General features: G+C 54.2%; 1 protein-coding gene across 8 annotated transcripts in view; it reads right to left on the reverse strand.

Moving 5' to 3' along the window:
- Positions 1-13,925, reverse strand: part of Igsf21 (immunoglobin superfamily member 21) — a 220,645-nt gene that overhangs the window by 60,902 nt on the left and 145,818 nt on the right. For 5 of the 8 annotated variants that reach the window (XM_087215693.1, XM_021262926.2, XM_087215691.1 and 2 more), the window contains one exon: positions 6,501-6,622. The exons of the other annotated variants lie outside the window; for them this stretch is intronic. In XM_087215693.1, coding sequence (XP_087071819.1) covers positions 6,501-6,622 — 122 coding nt within the window. The remainder of the gene's footprint in view (positions 1-6,500; positions 6,623-13,925) is intronic. 8 annotated transcript variants of the gene reach the window in all.

Here is a 13,925-nt window from a genome sequence, read left to right on the forward strand (position 1 = left end):
CACCCCAGTCCCCAGTGCCTGGCCCTGGTCCTGGGGTGGGCTGGGCACCTGTCACTGTCAGTCTGAGGAGCCTGCCCACAATGGCCCAGAGAGTGGATGCAGTCCGGGGGGCCATGGAGTATCACAGCTTGGGGGTTCACCTAGGTTTCACCCTTCAAAAGCTGTGTGGCCTTGGACAGGCGACTGCACCTCTCTGCTCTTTCATGTCCTCATCTGCTCAACATGATTCAGTGAGCATAAGATTTGTGCTCCACAGATGGTTGTTGGGGTTAAACCCAGTGATGGAGGGCAAAGAGTTGGCTGGTGGAGATGGTCATTCTGCATTTGGATACAACTCATAACCCACTCAACACAGCTGGGCTCATGAGGGGAGCTCTCCCAGGCCCTTTGAGGACCACTGAGGATGGAGGGATGGAGGAGCGAGGGTCCCCCCTGAGAGACAAGCCTGACCCAGGTGCCCTTCCCTATCTGGTGCTGTGAGATGGTGGCTCCCATGGCCCCAGGGTAACCTCCAGCTGGAAAGCAGATCCAAGCTTCATCTTAGCAGAAAGGGGTGTGTCCAGGGGCTGTTGGAGGAGCAGCTTCCTTTGTTCTCTGTCCCCCAGCCTCAGCAAGAAGCCCTAGGCCCAGGGAACCGCTTCTATGTAGCACAGCCTTGGCATGGAACAACCCATGTCTAGAACTGCTGGTGCCTATGAGGCCATCGGGACTCAGGGGATGGACTGGGAGGTCCCTGGTGGCCCGGCTATTCCATCACCTTCCAACCCAGCGGGTTCCACTGCAAGAGCCTCAAAACCATCGTCTGCTGCCAACAGCTGCCAGCCGTGACTAGAATAATTGCTGCTTTGGAGCCTCTGTTGCGTTCTTTGGCTCCAGTCTGCACACAGGGCAGGAGGGAGATGTGTGTGTGTGTGGGGGCTGGGCTTTCCAAGTCTCCCTGCCAATGTCTTTACCTGGAAGATTGTTTAAGAAAGATTCCTCACTGCTGAGTTCTGTTCCGGGCTTGAATCAAATTTTGTCTTGATGAGGCCTAGAAATTGGTATTTTCAAGTAACTTCCAAGTGGATCCTAATGCAAGTGGCCCATGGACCAGCCTTTGGTGTAGACACCACCAGAAGCTAGGTGCTCAGGAGATGTGTGATGCCCCTAGTGGCTGGAGGGAGAACTGCAGCTACTAAATAATCCCTGGTTTTGAGACAAGACTGTCTCCTACTTGGGGTTGGAAGTAGGGGATTTCAGTTTTGATATAACTAAGAGGCTGTTCTTGCTCTCTCAGATTTCCAGGCCTGGATGATTTCTGGGTGGTAGAGACAGGAGCAGATGCACAGTGGGCCAGGAATCAGACAAAACTGCAGAGAGCTCCATGGGGCAGGGCCTGTGTGTATTCTGTTGCCCAGAGCCTAGCACAGCGCTGCACATAGTAGGTGTTCATGTGTGCTTGCTGAATAGCCACATGAATAATGAATGAATGACCATTCACAGGCGCACAGCACCTGTTATGTATATTTTGGAGGCGAAGGGTGTGTGGATCATGATTGTATGCAGAGGGAGGAGACAGCTCCAGATGCACTATCACTGCAGTGTGGGTCAGATGGTGTCTTTCTTTGTACCAACAGTAAAGAAAGCATTTGGGTGTCACATTAACACATGAGATTTCAGAAGGAGGAAGTTCTCAAAAGCAAACAAATCCCTCTGCTCTCTGGACTAAGCCGTTAATGTGTTCATTTAAGAAGGAACTCCATTGTTCATCAGAGCACAGTCCAGAGCGCCTCTACTCAGAGCCATTGTCTGCCCCGTCTGGTGTGGCCTTGTCCCTTCTGGGCACTTCCCACCTCTGTGCCTCTGGGCACACAGCATCCTCCACTTGGAGCACCTGCCCCCAGCCTTCTTTGTCTAAAACCTGCTTCTGTGGCTAGAGCCACTTCAAATGCCACCTACATCATGATTTCCCCGTCCCTGCATCTCTGATTCATCGGAGCACCGCATCTGAATCTTTCCTAGGATGGCAATCATTTTATTACTTGGATTGTTAGCTATTTATTTATCTCCATGTTTTATCTCCCCCCTCTCTCCATTCCACAATATTTATTGTTCCTCTCTAAATGCCAGTAGGTCTGGGGGGGAGCGCAAGGGAGAGGGCCCTGGGCTCTGGAGGGACTTGCAGGCTTTTGGACATCAAGGGAAGGGGACGGTTTTAAGATCTCCTGGGCCTTCTGTGTCCCATAGCCGAGCATCAGACACAGATCTGCAGACCCAAGCCTGTAGTAGGAGTGGAGGGCGTGGCATCCTCCCCCATGCCCAGACTGGCTCCAGCCACTTCTCCCTCCCCTGCTTCTGCACCAAGCCCAGGTCCCCGCCCCACCCAGCCACCTGTTTCTGGCTCTCAGGGTCTACGCACATTTCCAGTGGGACTTGGAAATCAGAGCTCAGGCTCCTCTGTGAATGGCTTTGTCTCCCTTCTTGGCACCTCCAACCTATCCTTCACTCAGTACTCAGGGTAGACTTTCCAAAAGGCATTCACAGCAGGCCAGAGCCTTCAGTGGCTTCCAGACACTGATAAAAGCCAACTAGCTTCCTTGTTTCTGGCTCTCTGGCCACACTGGCCCTGTGGCAGCTCCCAGCTCACAACAAATTCCTTCTCACCTCAGGACCTTTGCATGTGCTGTGCCCTTTCTTTGGAAAGCGCTGCCTACCCTCAGCCCTGCCTGGTTGGCTTCTTTAACACTGCGACCTCCGCCTAGATGCCAGGTCCTGTGAGAAGCTGTGTCCTTCCCCCACCTCCGTTATTCTCATTCTTTTCTGTCCTATGACGCGACTTCCTGTGCATGCGCACCACACTGTAAGCATTCTTCTCCTTGATTTTAGACCCGTTTGTAGGCTGTATCTCCTCTCTCACTACACTATAACCCTTCCAAAGGTGGCTCTGATGATGCTGTTGTGTTCACCATTTTATCCTCATTGTCCATCACACACAGGAATCACTGTGAGACAAGCATCTGGTGCGACTGTAGGGGAGGGATGGAGGCCTGAATGTTCCCTCCTCAGTGGGCTGGTTCATGGGGCAGCAGGGGGCCCCACCGTGGCTTCCACCCCTTGATGGGGGGCTACTGTGAGGGCATCAGGCCTGGTTGGCCCCGTCCTCCAGCCTAGGGAGGGTGGGCCATCATCCTGCCACAGGACAGGCTTCCTGGAGGCCGATCCGGAGGGAGGGCGCTTGTGGGCAACCATAGTGGGTGAGGTGTGCCTGGGTGGCCCCAGCCCAGGGCGTGACTGTACGTCACCTGGGCCAGAGAAACCCGTCCTGTGCTCTTCGTGACGTGCTGAGTGGATGGTGTGGGACAAGGTCTGCAAAGTGCTCAGGATACAGGAGGCACCGTGTGTGCAGGCAGGGCGGTGAAGGGGCACTGACTCACAGGGCATCCCGGGAGGCTGATGTCCTGTGGGGTTGAAACACGGGGCCCCTTCTATTCATCACTGTCCCCTGGTCCCCTGGGCACCTCGCAGCAGGCCAGGCTTTGGTGAGTGGGCAGTGGACAAACCCTCAGAGAAGACCTTCTGGTCCATGCGAACTCAGGCCTTCTGGGTCCTGAGGTTCGGAACTCAGGAGGCCCGGTGTAGATGGCCACTGGAGGCTCACAGGGGCAGTGACCACCGAGGTTGCACAGCTGGGTCACCCTGCATCAGCAAGGCCTCCACCAGTCACCACTGACTTCCATCCCTGGGGGCCACACCAGTAGAGGGAAAAGCTCAGGGAGTCCTGGGGGCTGTGGCTCCTCTGCAGACTCTTAGGTCTCAGTATCTGAGCTCCTTTCTCTCCCGCTTGCTTCTCCAGCTGAAGAGGAAGCACCTCAGACAGCTGTGGAGCCAGCTTTCTGTGGAGATGCACTAATTTGTAAATATCTTCGTCTATATGTAAATGCGAAGGTTCCTCCTCCCTCAGCCCTATTGGGGCCCACAGCCTCCCCCCACAGTGGCATGAGATTGGGATCTGATTAGACTTCAGAGGTTGGATCCTTCTCCAGGACCCCTGGGTGCCACCAACGGGACCCCTTGGATCTCTGCGGTGCTGTCTGCCTGGGAGATCACCAGGGTAACTGGGTTACCCTGAAGCAGGTTGTCCAGCTCCCCAAGAGGGGAAGAAAAGAGCCCCAGCCACAAGTCAGAGAGACTGAGCTAAGTCAGGGTGGCTGTGTGACTTTGGGTAGGTCTCATACCCTCTCTGGGCCTAAGTTTCCTCAACTGTAAGACAAGTCAGTATAGTGTCGGGGTAGAAAGAAGTGGCTTCAGGACTGACCCAGATCATGTCATTCCAGGGAAGACCCTCGGATGAGTCCCTTTACCTTGTTGAGCTTTGATCCCTTCTTTAAAAAGCAAAAACCAAAACATCCTCTAGGCTACAGAAAATAATAACGCCTGCTTTGATTTAAGGGGTTGTTTGTGAGAATCAAAAGAGAAGCAGTGTACAGGGAGGCTTTACGAGATTCTTAAAAAGGTGAGTTTTTTGGTCTAATGGTGGAAGGGAAGGGTTGTGTGAGACAATAACAGCAAACAGGCCCTGCTCAGGGGCTCTGCGCTGTGCTTTACGCAAATTCACTTATCAAATTCACTTAACAGGTCCTCCTGAGGCTGCAGCAAGCTACTTGCTGTTGTCATCTAATTCTGGAGACCAGGACACTCAGTCACAGAGCTGCCAGTCCCAGATTTCCCCAGTGCCAGGAGGGGGAAGAGCCAACATTCGAGCGGGGGCCACTGGACGTACTTTTTCCTTAGATACCATAGCAGTTGAAGGAAGTCACTCCCAGGGAGCCTGCCCCACATGTGAAGAAGCTCACGGGGTAGGCGGTGGCTGAGTCTGGATTTGAACCCAGGTCTCCCCGCACCCAGCCACGCTTTGGATGAGGCAGGAAACAGGAGCCAGCAGGCACAGGGAGGTTCTGGGCAGTCTCTGGGTTGTCTTCTCCACCTAGGCAACACAGCCAAGGAACCACCGAGGCCATGCCTGGGGAAGGGGTGGCAGATTGGACAGACAGACAGGTCAGGCTGGGGCTCCCCGAGGAGGTCACAGGTACCACACAGGGGCTGGGGCTCCAGGAAGCATGGGGACCATGGGAGAGCTCACTTGGAGAGCTCACTTGCTACAAAACTATATCTGCTTCCCAGAATAGATATTTTCTTCTCCAAAATGAGTTTTTATGTCTTTTCCCATCTTGATTGTAACCTGCTTGTTTTTGGTGTGCTTTAGCATTTTAAGGTGTCCCAATTGCTTTTGGAAAGCAAGTACTGGAGAAATTCTAACTGAATGGATGAGGGCATCTGTGCAACTGTTTACTCCGCTCTGCAGCCCCCAAGGAGAGGAGGGGACCAACAAGGTCATGCCGGGCCACGGTGCCTTCCTGGCCTGGCCCAAGCAGGCTCCCATGCAGGGCTGTGGGGCTACATGCACCCTTTGCCATCTTGTGGTGCCACACAATCATTCTGCTGCCCCCCAGGGCAAAACAGTGTCTCCAGGGTCACCCACTCATTTTGCATATTCACTGTGCACCTGAGTGCAGGATACCAGGCTGAGAGCTGGGGTTGCTAGGCGAGGGGGAACATTGTTCCTCCTGAAGCCCATGGCCCCATGACGGGGACAGGAGCCTAACCCTCTTTGGGGCTCAGAGTCTAAGTGGTGGAGCATCAACCACTCCTGGGGCACCCCACAAAGCCATTGCCACAGTGTATGCTGCAAGGGCTGTGACCAGGGACACAGTGGGGCCCAGCACGGCCAGATCCTCCTGTAGCCCTGGAGCAAGCTGCCACTTTGCATCCAGGCAGCAGGCAAAACACTTGGTGTGTCACGTGAAAGAGCCTGCGTGTGAGTGTGTATATGTGTGCGCACATGCTTGCAAAAATTGTGCACATCTAGTACAGGGGCGCAGTGCCTCTCTCTGTGCTATAAGAGGCCCCCTGGAGGAGGAGTGGGTAGTGGGGAGCTGTAGCCATCCAGCCTGGAGACTTCAGTTTTGCTGGATAAGAGTCTGTCCAAGGGAGAGGCCTCATTGGTGGACCTGGAGTGTGGGGTTCTGAAGGCTGATGAGGAGTTTACCAGGTGACGGAAGGGACAAAGGCCCTCCGGGAAGATGGACCCATGTGCAGAAAGGGTCACAGGAATGAGGTAGGATTGTAGTCTTTTGGGAGGATGTGGGGCTGTGGCTACCCACAGCCCTAGAAAACAGCAGCCTGGAACGAGACCTGACTGGCTTGAATCTGTGGCAGTCAAGTTGTGTGGGGTCATTCTCCTTTCCAAGCTAGGGCCTGTATGGCCCAGAGCCCTCGGGGGACAGTAGAGTGTGTGGCCCGGGCTTCCAAACTGGTCTGTCATTCCAGGCTATGTGAGGTTAGGCACACTGCTCACTCTCTCTGGGCCTCAGTGTCTTCCTGGGAAATGGGGTCAGGAAGCCTGCCTTGCCATCCTGCCTGAGGAGTGCCCTCAGCCACCCACCCGACGCTGCTGTGCTCACCTCACGGTGGACTGGTACACCAGGTCCTCCCGCCGGCGGTAGTTCTCCATGTGCGAGTAGTTGGTGGAGAACATGGCGTCAAATGTGAAGATCTTCTGCTTGATGGTGCCGCCATCAGTCACCTGCCAAGAGCACAGGCACTGCAGGTGAGCTCAGCTGTCCCACTGTCCCTTCCCCAGGACACTGCCCAGCCCCGGGCTCCTGACATCCCTGCGGGAGGCATCACCACCATCACTAGAGTCCTCCCATGAGAGCATCACTGCCACTGCGTGACATCAATGGAGGGGACTCTGAAGGGAAGGGACTTCCAGGCCCTGCAGCCAGGAAGGAGCAGATCCCACTTAGGACCAGCAACCCAGAGCACCTGGGGAGCCCTGGGCAGGATCAGGGCCATTAGAGTAGGGTTTGCAGTGCAGGTCACAGTCTGATGCCAGAACCTCAGCCCAAAAAGGGAAGGAACTAGGGAGCAGGCTGGACGGGAAGGGGGAGGACATGGGAACCAGGGGACAGTCATGGTGCAGTCATGGTGTCTCATAGACAGACAAACCAGTTCATTTGTTATAATGTCTGATGAATTCTTAGAGGCTAGACTCAGAATGGCAAGGGAGCCCAGAGCCGTGACCACCATCATTCACCACCATCATTCGGGAGATAGGCTAATCGCTGAGGGATTCCTGGACGAAGTGAGGCTTAAGTTGCTTTTGCAGGAAGAGTAGAGGGAGCCTGACAAAAGGTGGGAGTGCTTTCCAAGCAGAGAGGATAGCAGAAGCAAAGGCCCTGAGGCAGGACAGAACAGTGAGCATTTGTGGAAGTTACTGTCAGGTGCCTGAGCAGAAAGGACAGGAACAAGAGGGTGGAGGCAAGAGGCAGGATGTGTGGGATCATAGAGGGCTGCAGTAAAGAGGACTGCAGCTTTCCCTGAGGACCGAGGAGGTGGAGGACCAGGAACAGATTGTGTTTACAAGCCCCCTCAGGCTCTAGGAGGAGCAGTCCAGGAGGGTGGCAAGATTAGAGGGAAGGGGCCGGGAAGGGAGAGGGATCAGCTTTGAGTGCTGTGTGGCTGCCCTCAGGCTAGGCCAAGAGGGAGGCTCGCTCGAGAAAGGGGACCCAGGGGCTGAAAATGAAGCTGAGGCCGGAAGATGTGGGTGGGGGATGGGAGGTGGGGGATTTGCCCAGCCGGTCAGCTGTTCAGAGCTAGACCCAAGCATCCGGGTTCCTGGCTGCCCGGCTGCCTCCCCATGCCTGTGCTGCCTCCCACTAATGAAAGTGTTACTCCACAAAGCAGCAAGGTATGTGTTGTAACTGTTTCAATTATTTATCTGTTTACTCGGCTCCGGCTTTCTGCTTGTCTCAGCAACTCTATTATAGACCCAGAGCTTGCAGCCTCTCGCCACTCAGCTGGGCTCCAAGCTAACAGCCTGCGATGGGGAGGCCTCATGCCTGGGCCCAGAGAAGTGGAATTAACTCCCTGTGGCTGGGAGGTGGAGGCAGGGGGAGAGGGGGCTGGGAGGCTGGTGGCCAGGAACCTGTTCCTCAGAAGGGCTGGGCTGGGGGATGCCCAGAGCTGCCTGGGCACAGGGATCGGCCCTCTGGCTGGGGAGCTGGCCTCCTCTGACACATCTGCCCCCAGCAGACTTGGACTCCATGTGCCTGGGCGGCTTAGGGAATGCAGGTTCAGGGCAGTCCTGCCAGCGTTTATTGAGCACCAGCTGTGTGCCAGGCACGGGCCATATCTGTGCTGGTGCCCGTCCTAGAGCAGCAGGGGGACACCTGCCTCATCGGGGAGCTTAGAAGGATGATGGAGATCCATGGAGGCAGGGGTCCCACGGTGGGTTCTCCTTTGCCCTCTAAGGGCCTGCCCCTCCCTTCCACCCAGGCCACTTTCACTCGTGTACTGGGCTTGTGCTCTGAGGGGTGGAAGGCAGGGGACCACACAGGACTCCTCCCCTCGCCTGTCTGCAGCCAGGCCCGGCTTCCATGGGAGCATGAGGAGCACAGAATGGAGAACCAGCGGAAGAGCAGGAGTAGGAAAGCTGACACCTCCTCTCCCTGGGCTCCACACTGCCCTTGCCCCAGGCCCCCACCCCTAAACAGCCCGGGCTTGGTCTGTGTCTGGCAAAACCCGAAGGGAGCCCTTGCTGACTGCCTCCAGCCGGGCACAGGGTCTGCTGAGGAGGAGGCCAGAGCACTCATCTCCCATCTCTCCACTTCTGGCCTGGGGCTCCCTCCCTGCTCAGTCCTCTACCCACTTCCTATGCTCTCCTCATTCTTTTGTTTGTTTGTTTCTTGGAGTACTGGCAATCAAACCAACATCTTCACCCTGAGCTACACCCTCAGCCCATTTTTTAGTTTTTATTTTGAGGTGGAGTCTTACTAAGTTGCCCAGGCTGAGCCCCAATTTGCTGTCCTCCTGCCTCAGCTTCCGAGAGTGCTGGGATACAGGCATGAGCCACCATGCCCTGCTCCTCTGACATTCATTTGGCCTTTTAGAGACAACGAAGTACATTTCAGGCCAGGACTTCATCTGGGGACAGTTTTGTCCCCTTTCCTACCAAGGGACATCAGACAAGTTCTGGAGACATTTTTGGTTATCACGGCAGGGAGGGGGATCCTGGCATCTGCCAACAGAGGCCGGGGCTGCTGCTGACAACAGCCTCCAACAGAACTGCCCGGCCCTGCGGTCGGCAGCCAAGCTCAGGAAACCCGGTGTAATCCCACTGCGCAGTGTGGGCCCTGGGAAGGGAGCAGAATAGAAGACAATTTTCCCATTTGGTAGATGAAGAAACTGAGGCCTGGAGGGGCTGAGTGGGCTCTGGCTCCTGGCCGACCTGCCAGACCTGGGAGGGAACCAGTGCCCAACCTCACCCTCCACCCCAGGCTCCTGGCGGAGGAGCAGGGGAGGTGGCGCGGAAGCCAGCGGCCACCTCAGCGTGTCCCGGAAGCCAGCGCCCACCTCAGCGTGTCCCGGCCGCGCCTCCCTTCAGGTTCGGCTCTTTTATCTTCTAAAGTGCGCAGCCCTTATCGCCCCAATCCCAAATTTCACTCCATTTTTTTTTTATTACACAAAGGAGAAAAAAATCTGTCAGTAAAACTGTCTCCTCAAATTTATTCGCTGGGACTGAGGGTTTTACGACTAGGGAAATACACCTGCACCCACGCATCATCGGCACGCGGACCCACACTTCCGGGGTACAGCACGGAACAATTATTCAAGTCGTAAATCGCTGTTTCAGGCCGAGGGACGGGAGTTTCAAGGACGAGGCTAGTTTCTTTGGTTTTATTTACATCTTTTTCTCTGGGGCTGTGTCTGGGGTCTTGCTGTCAGCCTGGGGAGTGAGAAACTGCTTTGCCACACCGCCTGGGACACTGGGGACGGCTGATCTCGGAGCCAGGACGACAACTAGTGGCAGGCACCTCTCTCCGGTCCTGGCCACTGCCCACCCCCCAGCCGCCGCCCTGCCCCCCCCCCCGCCACCCTGCCCCCACGCACCTCAGCGAAGGGAAAGGGAGATCAGATACTCTCCCGCCAGTGGGTGAGTGACTTTTTGAGGGGAAATTATGGGAGTTAAACCCAAGGCCGTCACACTGAGCTCTATCCCCAGTCCTTTTTTATTTTTATTTTGAGACAGGGTCTCACTAAATTGCCCAAGCTGGACTAATTTGCAATCCTCCTGCCTCAGCCTCCCAGAGTGCTAGGATTACAGATATGCACCACCAAGCCCAGCTATCTGCAAGGAGGCTGTGCTGTAGCTCCTGCTGGTAGGAGGCCCCAAGACAGAAGCTGGGTGGGGACAGGGATCACAGGATGTGGGCAGAGGGTGCAGTGGGTGCCAGGTTGAGCATGGGCTGGAGGATACCACCTCTTTAATTCTGGAACCTTCTCTCCAGGTAATAGTGGTGCAGGCACAGTTCTGGGCCCCAGGAGAGAGGAGGAAATTATTGTAGCGGTGGTTGCAGCCCAGCACGCCTGACCTGGGGTCTGGTGAAGAGGTACCAGGCTCACAGTTTGTGAAAGACAACAGTCAGGATGACGGAGGCTGCAGCAACAAGTGTTTACCAAGTGTTACAGGATGTCCTCCCAGAGGAGCCGGGATTCCTTTGGAGGAAGCACCATCCTGGAGGGCTCTCAGAGGAGTCAGGCGAGGGAAAGCCATCAATCACCCAAACAGCCCAAGGCTGCTCTGAGCACGTATCCAAGGTGGGCAGGTCCAGAGCCCTGAAGCACTCCTAGGGTGCCAGGGTGGGCGGGAGCAGGCAGACACACAACAGGGAAGCTGGTGTGGCAGGAAGCTGCTGTCCTGGGAGCCAGCCCTGGGTCAGGTGGGTTTTCCAGCCCACAGCAGGAGCAGTGCTTCTGAGATGAATGATTTTGTTCACTCATTGAACAGATTTTTATCAATTAAGTAAATTAGCCCTTGGATGCAAATGCTCCCTAGGACAGGAGCTCTGTGAGTGCAGCGTCTGTGTCTGTCCCTTCGTCTCTCTGTTCCCGGAGTTCCGCACGGAGTACTTTCTTGATGACTATCTGCTGACTGAAGGATAAATGGTGGGACGACCAGGCAGCATCCTTACAGTGCTAGGAGCTCTTGCTACCCTGCAGTGTAGACGAGCCCAGGACAGCCTGCTGCCCGGCCCCAGGCTGACTGGGATCTCGGGTCCCAGCCTGTGGCTTCAGGCCATCCCTAAGGCCTGAAGCAAGGTCAGCCCCAGCATCACCCCTGTTCTTAAAGAACTAAGTCCTAGAGAGTGACAGGTGACCTTCCTGAGACCACACACTGTGGTGCTGAGCTCTCAGCAGAATCCCTAGGAAGTGAGGGTCCTCTGGGGTTGCAAGAGTGAAGCCTGGTGTGATGGGGTGTGCAGAGGTTTTGTGGGTCACATGGCTCTCAGTTTAGAATCCAGCTCTGTTACTCTTAGTTTACGGGTGTGTGACCTTGGAGAGGTCTCTGTGCTTCAGTTTCTGCAGCTGCAAAATGGAAAGCATCATCCCCTCTGCAAGGGCCCTGCTTAAGAATGCAGAGCATTGGAGGCAGACACACAGTGACAGGCAGCCCAGGACTGCGGAGCACCCAGTCATGGTAACAGGGCGGGGGTGACAACACAGTCACTCGCTTACCCCTGGGATTCATTCCAAGACCCTGTGGATGCCTAAAAACACATGGTACTGAGCCCCATAGACTATACCTTTCCTACATGTATCTACTATGATAAAGTTGAATTTATAAATTAGGCATGGTAAGAAATTAACAGCAACAACAAAACTAAAAAGTATGATAATGTACCATAATAAAAGTTACATGAATGTGTGTGCTTTCTCATATGCAACATGTATGCATACATGTAGACAACAGCTGATCTGATAATCAAGTTGGCTATTAAGTGACTAACAGGAGAGTAGGATATATAGTGTGGATACTCTGGACAAAGGAATGATTCAAGTCCCAAGCTGGAAGGACTGGGATGGTGTGAGATTTCATCACACTATGCACAACAGCGAGCAATTTAAAACTTAGGAATTGTTTAGTTTTAGACTTTTCCATGTAATATTTTCAGGCCAGGGCTGACCACAGGTAAACTGAAATTGGACAAAGTCAAGTCCCAAATAAGGGGAAACTATACTAGTGAATTCATTGCATGCTTACTACATGCTAGGCATTGCTTTGAAATTATAAACTCATGTACTTCTATGAGGGTGTGTTCAACATACATTAGCTATTGGTGGTGGTGTGGGTGGGCAGCAGACACACAATCGGTGCTTAGGTAAATACAATTCCTTCCCACCCCAATGATGTTTCTGCCATGAATTCCCCAAATGACCAGCTTTGCTGTGTAGAAGTTTCTGAGGGGCCCAAAGTTGGGGTCCAAACCCCACAAGTTACCTCTGCATTCTTTACCCCTCAGGGCCTCAGTTTCCCTAAATTTTGGAGCATGGTGACCTCCCACAGAGCTCTTTGAACCCTGTGGGTTGCCCTGTTCTGGTTCTAGAACTATCAGCCCTACCTGATCACAGCTTCTCAATCCCCCTCCAGGCTGCTGGACCCCATCCCAGGGCCAGCTGCTCCCCACTGGCTGCAGCCCGGCCAGTGGTTTTTCAAGTGGAGCCACCAAATTGTGGCCAATGGACTTAGTCCAGCCAGGAGCATGAGACCCTGCTGGCCAGACGGGTACACTTTAATTTGAAAAAAAATGAGTCTCCAGCTCCAGCCGCCTCACCAAATTCCCTGGGTACCATCATCTGAAAAAGGGAAGGAAAAAAAGGAAAAGGGGAAAAATCACCTCCTTCCACCCCCATCCTCCTTCTCTTTGTGTTCCACAAAACCAATTATAGGTTGGAAATAGCTGTAATAAACTTGATATCCCACTTACGGACTGATCCTGCCATGGCTGGGAAGTGTAATCGTGGCAGAGTGCTGTTTTTGCCAGAGTTCTTTAAATTGCCTGCCTACATTATCCTGACTCCTCTCCAGCCAGGAAGGAATTTGCTCTCCTGGAAATGGAGCAGCTGGGGCCTCTGTGCCCAGGAGTGTTTGCAAGGTGAGTTTTAATGAACTGATTTGCTACAGATTTGCTCATGGCCTAGGACACTTGCATCAGCTGGGCACAGGTTCAAATCCCAGCACAGGACAGTCATGCTTCCAGTTGTGAATGGGCAACCGTGTCGCCTGGCCTACAGGGGTGCTGGGGTGGAGGAGGCACTGCATCAGACAATGCAGGTGACAGATGTCAAGCAGACACTGCGCTGAGCTCGAGGAGAATCAGTTCCACTGTGAGTGCTTCCCCCCCCGGCTCTGGGTTCTCGAGCAAGTCAACAGTGGACTCTGAGCCTCAGTTTCCTCATCTGTAAAAGGAGAGATGTTCATTCAGTTGATGCCTACAGTGTTAGAAATGCTTCAAGGGACAAAAAGAGGTGGAAGTGTCCTGTAAACTATGAAGGGAAGTGGACACTATGATTAATGTGAATGTACATCTCTGTTCCCACACTGTGGAGGGGACAAAGAGCACTGCTAGAATCTTCCACCAGGCCAGCCACCACCCGGAAGTTCCCTCTCATCTCACTGAACCCTGCTCATCTGGCACAGGGACTGGTACATGGTATGTGACATGAATACATATTAATGGACCTGCTTTGTGTCCAGACACTCAGAAACGAGGCTGAGAAAGTTCTCTTTAAGGCCCGTGACCAAGGTCCATCAGATCAATGAGGCTTCATAAAAGGGTCACTTAGCTCATGTCAACCCCAGGGCTCTGCCCTGAGCCACCTGTGCCTGTGTGAGGCTGGTGGCTGATCATCCTCCCTGAGCTATGCTGGTGCTGGAAGGGGCTACAGACTGAGCAGTGAGGACAGTGAAGAATTCCAGAAATGTGCACTTTCTGCCTTCTCCAGTAGGGCCAGCAGCTCAGCAAGCAGGGACTTCGTGTGTTCCA

The sequence above is a fragment of the Heterocephalus glaber genome, unplaced genomic scaffold (genome assembly GCF_053883595.1).
Source record: "Heterocephalus glaber isolate CG9 unplaced genomic scaffold, H.glaber_assembly_v1.0 deba00001452, whole genome shotgun sequence".
Classification (NCBI taxonomy): domain Eukaryota; kingdom Metazoa; phylum Chordata; class Mammalia; order Rodentia; family Bathyergidae; genus Heterocephalus; species Heterocephalus glaber.